The 14795-nt window shown below is 40.4% G+C and overlaps 1 protein-coding gene across 1 annotated transcript in view; it reads left to right on the forward strand.

Annotated features, from left to right (window-relative positions):
* The window catches only part of atp8b1 (ATPase phospholipid transporting 8B1), a 37110-nt gene extending 22889 nt beyond the window's left edge, over positions 1-14221 (forward strand). Inside the window, exons 8-30 of the mRNA XM_085413407.1 lie at positions 453-523; positions 1021-1103; positions 1214-1372; positions 1606-1694; positions 2031-2221; positions 2341-2425; positions 2775-2898; positions 3370-3413; positions 3567-3723; positions 3807-3995; positions 4940-5052; positions 5142-5306; positions 5456-5567; positions 5706-5781; positions 7300-7432; positions 7603-7731; positions 7821-7977; positions 8067-8290; positions 10630-10713; positions 10940-11185; positions 11379-11517; positions 12016-12146; positions 12633-14221. Of these exons, the coding sequence (XP_085269533.1) occupies positions 453-523; positions 1021-1103; positions 1214-1372; positions 1606-1694; positions 2031-2221; positions 2341-2425; positions 2775-2898; positions 3370-3413; positions 3567-3723; positions 3807-3995; positions 4940-5052; positions 5142-5306; positions 5456-5567; positions 5706-5781; positions 7300-7432; positions 7603-7731; positions 7821-7977; positions 8067-8290; positions 10630-10713; positions 10940-11185; positions 11379-11517; positions 12016-12146; positions 12633-12869 (3138 nt within the window). The 3' untranslated portion in view covers positions 12870-14221. The remainder of the gene's footprint in view (positions 1-452; positions 524-1020; positions 1104-1213; positions 1373-1605; positions 1695-2030; positions 2222-2340; positions 2426-2774; positions 2899-3369; positions 3414-3566; positions 3724-3806; positions 3996-4939; positions 5053-5141; positions 5307-5455; positions 5568-5705; positions 5782-7299; positions 7433-7602; positions 7732-7820; positions 7978-8066; positions 8291-10629; positions 10714-10939; positions 11186-11378; positions 11518-12015; positions 12147-12632) is intronic.
* Positions 14222-14795: the final 574 nt, after the last annotated feature.

Genomic DNA, 14795 nt, shown 5'->3' on the forward strand with positions numbered 1-14795 from the left:
ACTGTAGAGAAAAGGTACAGAAGAAAACTCAAAGATGGCAAATGGACTTTAGAGGGACATGCTGAGGCCATTATGAGGTTCACTGTTACATAAACTAATGTGTCATCTACATACGTTTACAAAAATATAATCTTCAGTGTATAGTCATTTTCTTTATACTTTACTTAAAAGGGACTCCTGATCGATCCTGGAGGCACTCCACTCATCAAATGTATTTGGATTAAAATGTATCCACATCTGCTAGGTATAAAGAAATGAGCTGAATAAAATGATACAGCATTGCATAATCCAGAACTTAAAATATTAGCTGATTGATCATTTAGTTTTGAGCAAAAGCGAAAGTCTTAAGAAATCGCAGATGTGTGCCTTGAATCCTTTGAGTGCTTTATAAATTTGAAAACTCAAATGTTTATATTTTCAGATATTTTATATATATATTTTTCACTCTGTAGGCTGACCTCCTGCTGTTGTCCAGCTCCAACCCAAACAGCCTGTGTTATGTTGAAACAGCTGAACTCGACGGGTAAGAAAGAGGGGGAAAACGCCATGTACTGTGCTATCACCATATATTAGGTTAAACTGTACAAACGATGCAATGGACTGTTGGAGTAGAGTACTGTGTTTGAGGAATTTCTATTTAATCAGTCTTTTTCCCAAGTGTTCAGTCAACAAATTACTAACTGAGAAGAGAAGAGCAAATTTGAAAAGCCTTTTCTAAGAACCAAACAGTCTTTGCTCTGGTGTGTGAACGCGTTCTGCTTTTAAGAGGGAACACCTTTAAATCAAACAGATACTTGTATATGTGGTGCAGTTAGATCCTCCAATAGAACGTGTTTACAGTGAATGGGAATAGAAATGAAATGAAATAGAAAGTGATACAAACAAGATCATAATCATTTATTTATTTTTTGCAAAAACAAAGAAATGATCTGGGGATTTTTCTTTGTTTTTAATCATTCTCCCAGACGGGGTTGGAATCAGTTCTCAGGTCTTTGTGTATATATTGTTTTCCCGTTGCAGCGAAACCAACCTCAAGTTTAGGATGGGACTTCGAGTGACTGATGAAAGACTTCAGGAGGATCATCAGCTCGCTGACTTCAATGGTAAGAACTGGATCACCACAACACACTCATTCAGTTTGAATCATGCTTACAGAAACAAGCTATTTCTTATTTTATTTCTCTGAACCAACGCCTTTTTTTCTGTCCCGTAGCCCTGATCGAGTGCGAGGAGCCAAACAACCGTCTTGACAAGTTTACGGGGATGATGCTGTGGGACAGGGAGCGCTACCCTTTGGAACTGGACAACATGCTGCTCCGAGGTTGCAAGATAAGAAACACTGACTGGTGTCATGGGCTGGTCATCTTTGCAGGTGTGTGTTTGTTGTTGTTGTTGTTGTTGTTGTTGTTTGTTTAAAAAGTATATAAATAATTAAATATAAATGTGTGTGTTATTGGTTTTTGTTTCTAACTCAATACCAGATTGTACTTTCTTGTGTTGTAGTTTGGCAGTTCCTCTTCTTAAAACATTGGTATTTCAAAAGTTTGGTTAATTTGATTGTAAAGGTTAAAATAATGAACGTATTTTACTGACTTCTTGTTGTAGGAGGTGATACCAAAATCATGAAAAATGGTGGCAAGACGAGGTTCAAGAGGACCAAAATTGATGAACTGATGAACTACATGGTTTACACAGTAAGCTTCAATCACCATTTTAACACACAGTGTATATTTATTTTCATATCTATTATCTGATGCACCTCCTCGCCACAGACTGAGGTAAATGTTGGCCTGTATGACTGAATGTGTAAGCCCAATCTTCCTGAAGGCTTCTGTTTAAGTGATGCAAATATGCTATTGATGATGTTTGCTTTTTCTGAATATGTTTTGAGGTCTCCCCCCCCCCCCCCCCCAAATTTCTTGCACTGACACTTAAACAATACATTTGCAATAAGTAAGTCAAGCCATACAAGTAGTATATGAAGTCTTCTCAACAGCTATTTGGTGTCTCTCTGTTACTCCTCACCATAGATCTTTGCACTGCTCATCCTGGTGTCCGCGGGTTTGGCTATTGGTCACACATACTGGTATGAGGCTATCGGCACCAAGGCCTGGTATCTGTTCGATGGCAAAGATCAGACCCCCGGCTACAGAGGCTTCCTTAGCTTCTGGGGATACATCATCGTTCTCAACACCATGGTGCCCATTTCGCTCTATGTCAGGTACATAAAGCCAGACAAAATTAAGTGAAAACAATTATATTAATGCGTTTTGTGCTCACTTTCAGATTTGTGTGTGTTCAACAGTACACCAAATAAAAGTTTTTGTGCTTTGTCTACAGCGTGGAGGTGATTCGCTTGGGCCAGAGTAAGTTCATCAACTGGGACCTGCAGATGTATTTTGCAGAAAAAGACACCCCAGCTAAGGTACATTAACACTTGCATGTTTGTTTTTCAATTATCTTTTTTAACTGATTTTTTTTCACCGCACTTTTATGCTGTATGTTGTTGAAGGCCTGTGAGTGTTGCCCCTCAATTAAATGGCCATTTCCGGTATTCAAGAATATAATGACGTTTAAACAGGCGAAGAGTATTTGTGGGAGTGTTTCGTTTTTTTTGTACCAAACCAAAATCATATGACATAAATGAAGAATATATGCTGTTTTGTGGTAAACCAGACCTTTTTAATTGGAGATTATTTTGTGAAAATGGCAGATTTTCCACCCTCAGTTGATCACTACAGCTCTGCTGCATAAACTCCTTTAACTGTCTGCAGGCTCGGACCACCACCCTGAATGAGGAGCTGGGTCAGATCCAGTACATCTTCTCCGACAAGACAGGAACTCTGACGCAGAATATCATGCAGTTCAAGAAGTGCACCATCGCTGGACGCAATTATGGTACTGAGGAGTTTTTGTTTCACACAAGGAAAAAATAAGATTCAGGAATGGGAGTTTTACATACCCCCCCCCCCCCCCCCCCCCCCCCAAAGAAAAGTTACCCAAACTTTAAGCTACACAGGTAATAATGGCACATAACTACCGGCAATGAAGTTTGTGCCAAATACATGTTTTTGATTAATGGTAACAAAAGAAAAGCAGCAGTTTCCTGATCAGTGGCCTGTGGCACAGCTTTGAGGGAGTTAAAAGATCGAATCAAATGCAAATTAAAGCAGAAAATGAAACAAATACATGAATCTAGGAAAATATGTTAAGTAAATTGTTGGGTCCTGTATCAACTCTATTTAAAACCTCTCATTCCTGTCTTTCAGTGTGTTTTTTGTTTTTTGACAGTTGCTGTACTGTGGATTTGTAATTTTGGCATTAAAAGTTTGTTTTGTGGGGGGTTGTCTTTGGTTTTTTTCCCCACAGGTGATCCAACTACTGCTGAGGGTGTGTCACTGGAACGAGGAAAGGTAAAATCTAAATAATGAGTTGAAAGAATTTTCATGAGTAGAAACAAATTAAATGTCAGTTCGATCTTCAGCAATCTGTAAAAATGGTCCCCAAAAAACCCTATAAACCCAGGAAAATGGAAAGTCATAAAACCTTTTTCTATTTTATGTCAGCTGGTGGACTGGAGCTGGAACCGCTATGCTGATAAGAAGTTCCAGTTCATAGATCATTCCCTGGTTGCCCATGTCCGATCCAAGAAGGATAAAGATGCCATGGAGTTCTTCAAACTGCTCTCCCTCTGCCACACCGTCATGGTGGAGCACAAAGACGGTAATCCTACAGTCACATAATATAGGTCCTATTTAAAAAGAAGACTGCAGGTACTGACATCTGCTTTTGTACTGTCCTCTCAGATGATCTCGTATACCAGGCAGCGTCTCCTGATGAGGGCGCCCTGGTCACGGCTGCCAGGAACTTTGGTTACGTGTTTCTGTCTCGTACGCAGGACACCATGACCATCAGGGAGATGGATCAGGAGATGACCTACGAAATGTTGGCGCTTCTCGACTTCAACTCTGACCGCAAGCGCATGTCTATCATCTGTACGAGCACACAGCCTGACATAATGTCCTTAAATACTTCTTTAGATGTACAGTTATCTGCATACACATGAAGCTGCAAGGGAAAAAAACCCATCAAACTTTGAAACAGAAACAAAACAAAGTACCAAGTTACTGAAGGATGCGCAATGAATGAAAAACTTGATGAAATGCCACCTAAAAACTGAATAAATCAAGTCTTCACTAAATCATGGAAGGATTTTATTATGTTTCTACTCAAAATGCACAACTGGCACAGAACTCAAAAGTATTTGAACAGTTTTACTTGTTTTGGACAATCTTTAATATAAATGCATACGTAGTTAATCCTAAACATATTCTGTAATTTCAATATGTGTGGATGCTGCATGACCTGGACGTGGATCCAGATCTTGCTAAAACCGTCGCTACTGCACCACATGCCATCCTTTTATAGTGTAAGGAATATAGATTGTATATAAATGGGCATATTGCTTCAGGGCCTAAAAAGTGAAACATGTGACTTACCTTCTTTCTAGTTGTCAGCAGGCGGCAGCACCTCTGGATGCAAAAAGAAGTGCGGTCATTTAGAAATCTAAAGGAAATGACCCTACTTATATCTTTGATTTCAACAAACAGGTTCCCGATGACTTTATGGTCTCAGTCAATAGTTTCATTCATAGTTTTATTTCTCTAAATTCTTATTTTTAATTTAAAGTGAAATAGAAAATAAAACAGGGTTTGTTTGTTTGTTTGTTTTTTGCAAACTGGCAAAAATTACAAATTTCAAAAAAGGTTTCCAAACGTCACTATGACTACGGTCTTTTTATAGAAATAACTAAAACAAATAAGAGCAATATTATCAAAGCTATTTAGACTGGACAGATTGGACCTGCTACTTTTGACTTTTTACCTCACTGAGACTTCTGTCTAATTACCGCTGATCTTTCTATGTACTGTCTTTTTAGTGAAGTTTCCCGATGGCCGTATTCGTCTCTACTGTAAAGGAGCAGACACTGTCATTTACGAGCGTCTCTCCCCCAGCTCCAAACATAAGGAAACCACCCAGACTGCTCTTGATGTGAGCTATTGTTTAATCTCATTTGCAGCATGCCAGATGCTGTCTTTTTCTCTCAGGAGTAAACAAAGTCAACATTTTCATGTTATCAGGTCTTTGCCAACGAGACCTTGCGGACACTGTGCTTGTGTTACAAAGACATCAGCGCTGAAGAGTTCGAAGCCTGGTCCAGGAGACACAAAGAGGCCCAGGTGACCATGAATGACCGCGAAGCTGCCCTGGATGCTGTGTATGAGCAGATCGAGAACAACCTGATGGTGAGTGGGAAATGACTACGCTTTAGTTTCTATATACATGTAGACTTCATTTGAATGTTTTAATTAAAAAATCTCTTCTGCTAAAAATCGATCGGATTTTAAAGCAAGAAGCTCCCGTTACAGCTAGTAACGAGTTCTCTTGCATTTAGCTAATTGGAGCAACGGCTATTGAGGATAAACTACAGGATGGAGTTCCAGAAACCATTGCCAAGCTGGCTAAAGCAGACATCAAGATCTGGGTCCTGACTGGAGATAAGAAAGGTACCATCACCCCAAAGTGCACAAGAAATAAAACGCCTGTATCACATGAATAACAGCGACATGCCTGAGCTGGTTAAAGTAACAATTTGGATGAATTGAATCTGAACTCGTGTTTTAATCTTCATAATTTATCCCCAGAAACGGCAGAGAACATCGGATATTCCTGTTCACTTCTGACAGACGACATGGAGATCCACTACGGAGATGATGTCAAGTAGGTTGACAAGAACATTGCAAACGACATCCCAAGGCGGACTGTCCCTGCAGACTCAATTAAATTCAGTTTTATTTATATAGCGCCAAATCACAACATCGTAGCCTGAAGGTGCTTTATATTGTAAGGTAGACCCCACAATAATACATGGAGAGAAAAACCCGACAATCACATGACCCCCTATGAGCAAGCACTTTGGCGACAGTGGGGAGGAAAAACTCCCTTTTAACAGGAAGAAACCTCTGGCAGAACCAGGCTCAGGGAGGGGCGGAGCCATCTGCTGCAAGCGGTTGGGGTGAGAGAAGGAAGACAGGATAAAGACATGCTGTGGAAGAGAGACAGATATTAATAACAAATGTGATTCAGCAGAGAGGTCTATTAACACAGTGAGTGAGAAAGGTGATTGAAAAGGAAAGACTCAATGCATCATGGGAATCCTCGGCCTACACCTATTGCAGCATAACTAAGGGAGGATTCAGGGTCACCTGGTCCAGCCCTAACTGTATGCTTTAGCAAAAGTAAAGTTTTAAGTCTAATCTTAAAAGTAGAGATAGTGTCTGTCTCCCGAATCCAAACTGGGAGCTGGTTCCACAGAAGAGGGGCCTCTTCTTTTTTTTTTTTTAAATTTTTTTTTTTATTTTTAATTTAATTTTAGGTTAGATTAATTTCCATCCATCCATCCATCTTCATCCGCTTTATCCGAGGCTGGGTCGCGGAGGCAGCAGCCTAAGCAAAGATGCCCAGACCTCCCTCTCCCCAGCCACCTCCTCCAGCTTATCCGGGGGAACACCAAGGCGTTCCCAGGCCAGCCAAGAGATATAATCTCTCCAGCGTGTCCTGGGTCTGCCCCGGGGCCTCCTCCCGGTGGGACATGCCTGGAACACCTCACCCAAGAGGCGCCCAGGGGGCATCCTTGTCAGATGCACGAACCACCTCAGCTGGCTCCTTTCGATGTGGAGCAGCAGCTGCTCTACTCTGAGCCCCTCCCGGATGGCCGAACTTCTCACCCTATCTCTAAGGGAGAGGCCAGCCACCCTTCGGAGGAAGCTCATTTCTGCCGCTTGTATCCGCGATCTCGTTCTTTCGGTCACTACCCACAGCTCGTGGCCATAGGTGAGGTGAGGTTCGACTAGCGGACGAACTCTCCTTTCCAGCACCCTGGCATAGACTTTCCCAGGGAGGCTGAGGAGTGTGATCCCCCTGTAGTTGGAACACACCCTCCGGTCCCCCTTCTTAAAGATGGGGACCACCACCTGGTCCCCATCACAGATGTAAAATTTTCTTTTTAACATGTAACTTGATGATGATGATGATGTGTTCCATCATCAAGTTACATGTTAAAAAGAAAATAACTTGATGATTGGACACATCGCCATCAAAACATCAAAAAACAGTGAAATGAAACCATTGCATTCTGTTTCCATTCATATTTAAAGTGTTCCAACCATCTTTTATACTATTTATGGCCCAACTGTGTTGCAATTGAGCACTGTTATCACCTGTATTGTGTGTCTACAGTGAGAAGCTAACCAGACGTCAGGCCAGCAGAAGGGATGACCCTCAAGCTTACCGTCGCGGCAAAAAGAAAACGGCCGAGCCTTTCTTTCCCGGATCAAACAAAAATGCTCTCATCATCACTGGAGGATGGCTGGTGAGCTTTCTTCAAAAACCAAAACTAAATTAAAGCTACTATAAAAGATGAATTGGTAGTACTAAAAAGCCTAGCCAATGTTATAGTCTAAAGATAAATGTAATATATTGCCTTTAATACGGTTTCCCTGCATGGTTTACATACTAATCTACTCTCTTTATTCTTTTCAGAATGAAATTCTGTATGAAAAGAAGAAGAAACGCCGTCGTCTGCGTCGTCTGCGTCTAAAGAGGCGGCAACCTCCAAGCAACCCTCAGGACGGACAGCCGATGGATGATTGGGAGAAAGAGATGAGACAGGTTTAACAAAAAACTTTGATTATTGTGAGTAAGAAGAATTTTTGTCTTCATGATATTAAATCCAGTGAAATGTTTCTCTCTACCGGTAGATTGACTTTGTGGATATGGCTTGTGAATGCGAGGCGGTCATCTGCTGCCGTGTAACACCGAAACAAAAGGCTAATGTGGTGAGTTTGGTGAAGAAGTACAAGAAGGCTGTGACACTGTCCATCGGAGACGGAGCCAACGACGTCAATATGATCAAAAGTAAGGACACAAGCTAACTGTGCTCACGCCAAGTGTGTAAGATTCTACGAATCTGCTCTAAGATTTCTCCCCGTCCGCTCTCCCTCCAGCTGCAGACATCGGTGTCGGTATCAGCGGTCAGGAGGGGATGCAGGCCGTCATGTCCAGCGACTACGCCTTTGCTCAGTTCCGTTACCTGCAGCGCCTCCTGCTGGTGCACGGGCGTTGGTCTTACATCCGAATGTGCAAGTTCCTGCGTTTCTTCTTCTTCAAGAACTTTGCCTTCACTCTGGTCCACTTCTGGTACTCCTTTTTCAACGGATACTCCTCACAGGTCAGCAGCACTGTGAAAGTCATCCCTTTTGATTTTATTCTGAAAAGAAGGGAATGTTTGTAGTATCATAGCCATCATTAGACTAACTTTTCATGGAGTTTGCCCATTATAACATGTACTTTAACCAGAGGTGTGGACTCGAGTCACATGACTTGGACTCGAGTCAGACTCGAGTCATTAATTTTATGACTTTAGACTTGACTTGAAAAAATGTTCTAAGACTTGTGACTTGACTTGGACTTTTACACCAATGACCTGGGACTTGAATTGGACTTGAACCGGTTTACTTGAAAAGACTTGATATTTCACCCCAAATATAAAATTTAACATGCATATTATATAGAGATTGAAAATGTGACGTCATTCAGGGGTAAAACCGCAAAGGATTCTGGGAACTCGTGGCAAGAGGTACTAGCGCACGCAGGCTTTCAATTGAACTCAGTCACACAGCGATAAAAAGAAACACAAAAATGTCAAGAAGCTGTTGTATTATTAACTGCAATAGCCGGTCGCATGACAGCCACGGGAAGCCGACGGGTAAAGAGATCGGTTGTTATCGGATTACGTCGTTGAAGAGAAATTGTTCGAGCCATGTTTCCGAAGTAACAAAGAGGCGACGGATGGCCTGGATTGCAGCCATTCAAAGATCAAATATAACGTCCCAGAACCCTCCAGCTCACAGGTTAGTCTGCTCCAAGCATTTACACGAAGGTCAGTCTGCTGTTGTAGTTAATGAGTCATTTTCATAACATAATTGGTGATATAGGTTACAAGCAAGTCTGGCGCTGAACAGAAATTGTGGCGCTATGCTCCTTTGTTTATTGTGCATAAATAGTGAATTGTCCTGACACAATATTGTGTTTCGCTTCTGTTATTATGGCACATTGACAAAAACATATACTTTTATTCACAGGATAAAACAGATTTTTTGTATCACTAATTGTCCAGTACAATTACAGCATACAATATTATTGTCACTGCTACATTTCTGTAATGCTACCAGAAATTATTTCCACTACTAATTAATTATTGTTGAGCTCAAAGGTCCTATTAATAAACGGTTAACGTATGTGTATTTATGACGACGATTTGTGAGACTGGTAAACTTACCTTTGTTCGTACGATGGTCTTTACTTTCTACACGGTGCATTTCAAGGTCCTGCACCCATCCGTCGGTAAACTGTACCTGGGCTTGTTGCAGTGACCTGAAGTTACTAAACTTCATGAGTGTATGCACTCACTCCAAGAACCGTATGATTATAAATATGCATATAAATATGCTACGATGAGATAGCTGACTTCATCTAACTAGCAAATGTTGTCCAGGCTACGTTGGTGATGCAGTTTTTTTTAATATGTATGATATTTTTGTCATGCGATTTTAAAGCCGGTCCTAAAACCGCATCCAAGAATAACATGCAGCTTATCTCAGAACTGTCGGTGAAAATTATTCTTGGAGCTAGGTTTAATTGAGCTGCATTTTAAAGAGGTGCAATTTCACAATTTGTGTATATTTTCTAAGTTCACTATTTTGTCATGTGTTGAGAAAAACACAGATTTAAAAATTACATGGTCTAATATTTACATTTAGCATAACTGCAACATTTTTTTTCATTTTTTTTTTTTTTTAAAGACTCGAAAGGACTTGAAATTCAAAATTTCAGACTTGTGACTTTACTTGGACTTTTACACCAGTGACTTGAGACTCGACTCTGACTTGCCTGACATTACTTGAGACTTGACTTGAGACTTGAGGATAAAGACTTGAGACTTACTCGAGACTTGCAAAACAATGACTTGGTCCCACCTCTGACTTTAACCCTGTGAAAATTGCAAACGTAGTGAGTAGCTCCCACACAAAACACTGAAGCTCATTTCTGTAGAATTTTTAATCCATGTTCAAACATGGCAGAGAGTAAATGTTCTCCTGCTGGAAGACATCCACAGAAAACGCCTTTCACACACACAACCTAATTTCCATTAGTCAACATCAACTTCTCGGTTTAATGTCTAAATTTGTACCTTGGTCCTTTTGCCTAAGGGGTCGTAATGTTAACCTTCAAAGGTTTTTACTGAGCAACACCTAAAAGAATACTTTTAACGGTGCATACATCTGAATGCTCCAGTCGCACAAGAGGCAAGAACAAGATTATGATACTGCAGACGTCTCTCCTACATCTTCAATTCCTCATCCCACTAAGTAGCATGATTGCTATGGATTAGGTTGTGCAGTGAGAAGTGCAGATTTGTGGTGCTTTACTTCTAAAGTACACACTCAGTGACAGATAATACTGAACAGCAACAGAGACGATAAATGATTGTTTTTTTCCTTCCCGCAGATCACCTTTGAAGACTGGTTTATCACACTCTACAATCTGGCTTACAGCAGCTTGCCTGTTCTACTTGTTGGACTTCTTGACCAGGTAAAAGCTGAATTTGTTGTAGACCAAAGAAAAGAGGGCTATTGTATCCTGCATGAATGTAAAAACTAATTATGAATACCGGTAGCTTTTTTTTTTTTCTTCATAATTTTCTCATAATTTCATGGCACAAAGACAGAGTTAAAGTTTAGTTGAGTCATTCTTCAGTAGATATTTTTTTCTTAATCTTAAAATTTCTTGAAACCTTCTCTTTCTTTCTCTGTTGTAGGATGTCAACGACAGACTGAGTTTAAAATTCCCCAAACTCTACATTCCCGGTCAGCAGGGGACGTTGTTTAACTACAAAAACTTTTTCATCAGCTTGTTCCACGGCATCTTCGTCTCACTCATCATCTTCTTCATACCTTATGGAGCCTTCCTGCAAACCATGGGGCAAGACGGAGAAGCCCCCTCAGACTATCAGTCCTTTGCTGTTGTTGCTGCCTCGTCCTTGATTTTTATCGTGAATCTGCAGGTTGGTTACAAATTTCTGAGGATGTGCAGTGCATAAATTTTCAGTTTTTGCTTTTAGGAATTATAATTCGGATTTTGTGACTTATTTGAAGTATTGATGTTGTCAAAATATGGAGCTACTCAAGAATATTGATATTTGTAATGGCTTTTATGTAAAATATCCTGTCTGTCTTTTCTCCTTCCTGTCTTGTCAGATCTCCTTAGATACCTCCTACTGGACTTTTGTCAACTGCTTTGCAGTTCTGGGCAGCATAGCCATCTACTTTGGGGTCATGTTTGACATCCACAGTGCTGGGATCCATGTCATCTTCCCCTCAGTTTTCACCTTCACAGGTTAGTTGACCACAGCTTCACTAATTTAAGCGGTTTGTCTGACTGTTATTCAAAAAGCCAATAAGGGTTGATGACGTATTCTAAAATTCCTGTGTTGGTTGGCCTCCAATTTAAAGCCTGCTTCAGATTAAATCGCTCCTAGGGGATCTCTGGCCAGCTGAAGCTGCAATATCACTGACAAATTACTTGTTGATATATTAAACAATAATTGCATTAAGGCAACTTCATCATTCATTTGTAGCTTTCAGTGTAGACACTCCTTACAGCTGTTTGTCAAGAAAAGTTAAGTCTCTTTAACTGCTAAATCCTCTACAAGTTGTCAGTAAGTCAGGCTTTGACAAAAGGCTTTTTATTTTCATTAGCATGAATGCAATAGCCTTCTACTAATAATTTTACCCAATGAGAATCATGTCCAAGTATTGAAGGTCCCCACATAAACCCCTCATTCTTCATTTCTCTGTTAACATGTGTGTGTGTATTTATATGTTGTGTTTATAGGGGTAGCACCAAATGCTTTACGCCAGCCGTACCTGTGGTTAACCATCATCCTAACTGTGGGCATCAGCCTTCTGCCTGTCATCTGCATCCAGTTTCTCTCTAAAACCATCTGGCCCTCTGTAGGAGACAAGGTGAGACCTCTGCCAGTGCAGCAACAAGCCTGCTGGTCATTTTCTGACCCATCAGCCTGAACCCTCTCAGGGAAGGTGGGGGAGTCCTGGGTGATGGGCAATAAGATGCTTGACATACATAAATATATTAATAAACATAAAACAACATAGCTTTGTTTTTTTGTTTCTTTCATGCATTGCTTTAAATGTATGATTATCACTTACTAATTCTGGCCACAACTTTATTTCCTAACATTGATGGCAGGGCTGTAGCATAGATTATCCTAACCCACCATTCTTACATTACAATTACACAGCATCATTAGGGTGCCGGCTGTATTGCAGAATATGCAAGCGCTCTTTTGTAATTACAAGTTGCTTTTAAGGCTGTATTCTGACCATCTTTTGAAGTAAAATTGATTTCTTCTTTCCATTATGACTTTCTACTTTATTTCCATGGACCCTTCTGCTTCATATATTACCGGCTTATTTCCAATCGTCCTTTAGGTCCAGAGAAACAGAAAGAAATACGAGATGGAGCTGAAGGAAGATGACGATAAGAAAAAGCCAGCGCCCTTCCAGCGAGGCCGGCGTTCCCGGCGATCTGCATACGCCTTCTCTCACGCCCAAGGCTACGCTGACCTTATTGCATCTGGGCAGAGCTTTCGACGGCGCCCACGGGCACATGGTGGACCTCAAGAGAGCATCAGGGAGATTCCCCGGAGAGAGGCCGAAAACATCTGAAGGGGCGGGTCTGAGTCTGAGACGGAGCAAAACTGCAGTAGGGGGAGCTGTAAATATTTGGGAGTGCAAAGAGCACTTAGTTATTCTATTGCAGTTTAAGAACATTTTCCCTATAAGATATTCTGAGCATGCCAGAAGGGAATAAAAGAAATTGAGCTCTCCTGAAGTTTCTTAAATGAAACTCTTGTTTTTCGCTCCTGTCTGTGACCTAGACTCCCCGCCTCCAGATGCACCTCTATGCACAAACTTTGTTGAAATACTAAAGCGAAAGAAGCTCACCGAAAACGACCGTCATTATGAGGTCTGAGGTCACGCAGCATCTGTGTGACTGACAATGTTATTTAACTCAGGATTTTAAAAGAGTTTTATTTTTAGTCAGTTTATCCCTGCTAAGTCTTTCTGTACTGTAACACTAATATAATAATTTTGATTTTGAGTTTTAGCCTTGTGTCTACAGCACACTTGACATATTAGTGTTTTCGTTAAAAGTATAAGAATAATATTTAATCTGTACTGCATTAAGTCAGACTAAAGCATCGGTTAGTTTGATTTCCATTCGTTGACCTCCAAAGATTTACCTTCACATTAAGCTAGTGGGCTAAAGTTAAACAAGTCAAGACATCATCTTTTTAATATTTTATTCTACATAATAGTGGGACGTTACTATGCTAGGCAATGCAGGGTGGTCAGATGTTATAAAGTGTGTCTTAATTTAACAGTGAGATGTGAATGGTGATCTTTTCTCCTCTGCAGCATCAAACCAGGTGTACTTAGAGTAATCACTAAATCTTTTAAATACCTCTTTCCAAGTTGGATCCTTGTTTTGTTCGGTGCCTTACATTAAAAAAAAAAACCCCACACTTTCCTCCTCCAACAATCTTCAGAGCTTACTTCAGAAATAGAGCAAGGGTTTGTCGGTTTATCTTCATTTGATTAACTTTTACTAGTTTGTACGTTCCTTTCTGTTTTTACAAATTATTCCAAGTTAACTTACATGTTCTTTAGGTTCAAACAGGAGAATTATCTTAGTGTGAGTGGGTATGTGTGTGTATGTGTATGTTTGTTTCATTTTGTTTACAATCAACCCAAAGAAAAGGTTTTTTTTTCCAGTCCTCTAATCAGGTTTAGAATATTGAGGAGCCAAGACTGATGATAGTTCCTGTTCTGACTGTTACTGTATCTTTTTCATGCTAGTGTTACTGTCCACAGATGATGTCTTTTTATTCCTGAATGAATGGAATAGTCGATCAGGACTGCTGTTAAGTAAAAGCAGCAGTATGGTCTTTGATGTATGATGGTGTTTTATCATGTGGTTGTTAATAAAAGCCAAGGGCACATTTGGCAATCTGAAATGTGTCTTTATTTAAATTTTAATTTGAGTATTGCTCCTCTTTTCTGCAGTCTCTCACCCTCCCAAACTGGTCAAAAACAGATTCCTGCCAGTACTTCAACTTTGTTCTAATGAAGGTGTCTTCCTGGCAGAAGTGCTTTCTTACAAGAGAGATAATGTATAAGCAATCTTCTTAGTCCAAGCTCTGTTGAGCTGAGTCTTCCTTTAACCTTAACTAGTAATGACTTAATGAATTTATTCACAAATCAAATAATAATCATCTCACAAATCTATCATTACATACAGCAACCTTCAATACCACTGATATTTATTTAGTGTCTCTCTGACTGAGCTTTCTGAGTGAACTTCAACCATTACTTCCCGCAGACAGTCAACACGTCTGTTAGAACCCATCCCTTCAAAAGTGCTCAAAGAAATCCTACCACTAATTGGTCATGTTTGAGAAGCAATAATCTCTCTGTTAATGGGCAACGTGCCACAGGCCTTTAAAAGGCCGTAACTAAGCCATGACTTGAGAAGCCAGAAGTTGACACAGCTCTTACCTAATTATCGATACATCTCCAACCTTCGTCTCA

This window comes from Rhamphochromis longiceps, linkage group LG7, assembly GCF_057381845.1.
Source record: "Rhamphochromis longiceps isolate RC_006_pf linkage group LG7, R_longiceps_female_GT1.1, whole genome shotgun sequence".
NCBI lineage: Eukaryota > Metazoa > Chordata > Actinopteri > Cichliformes > Cichlidae > Rhamphochromis > Rhamphochromis longiceps.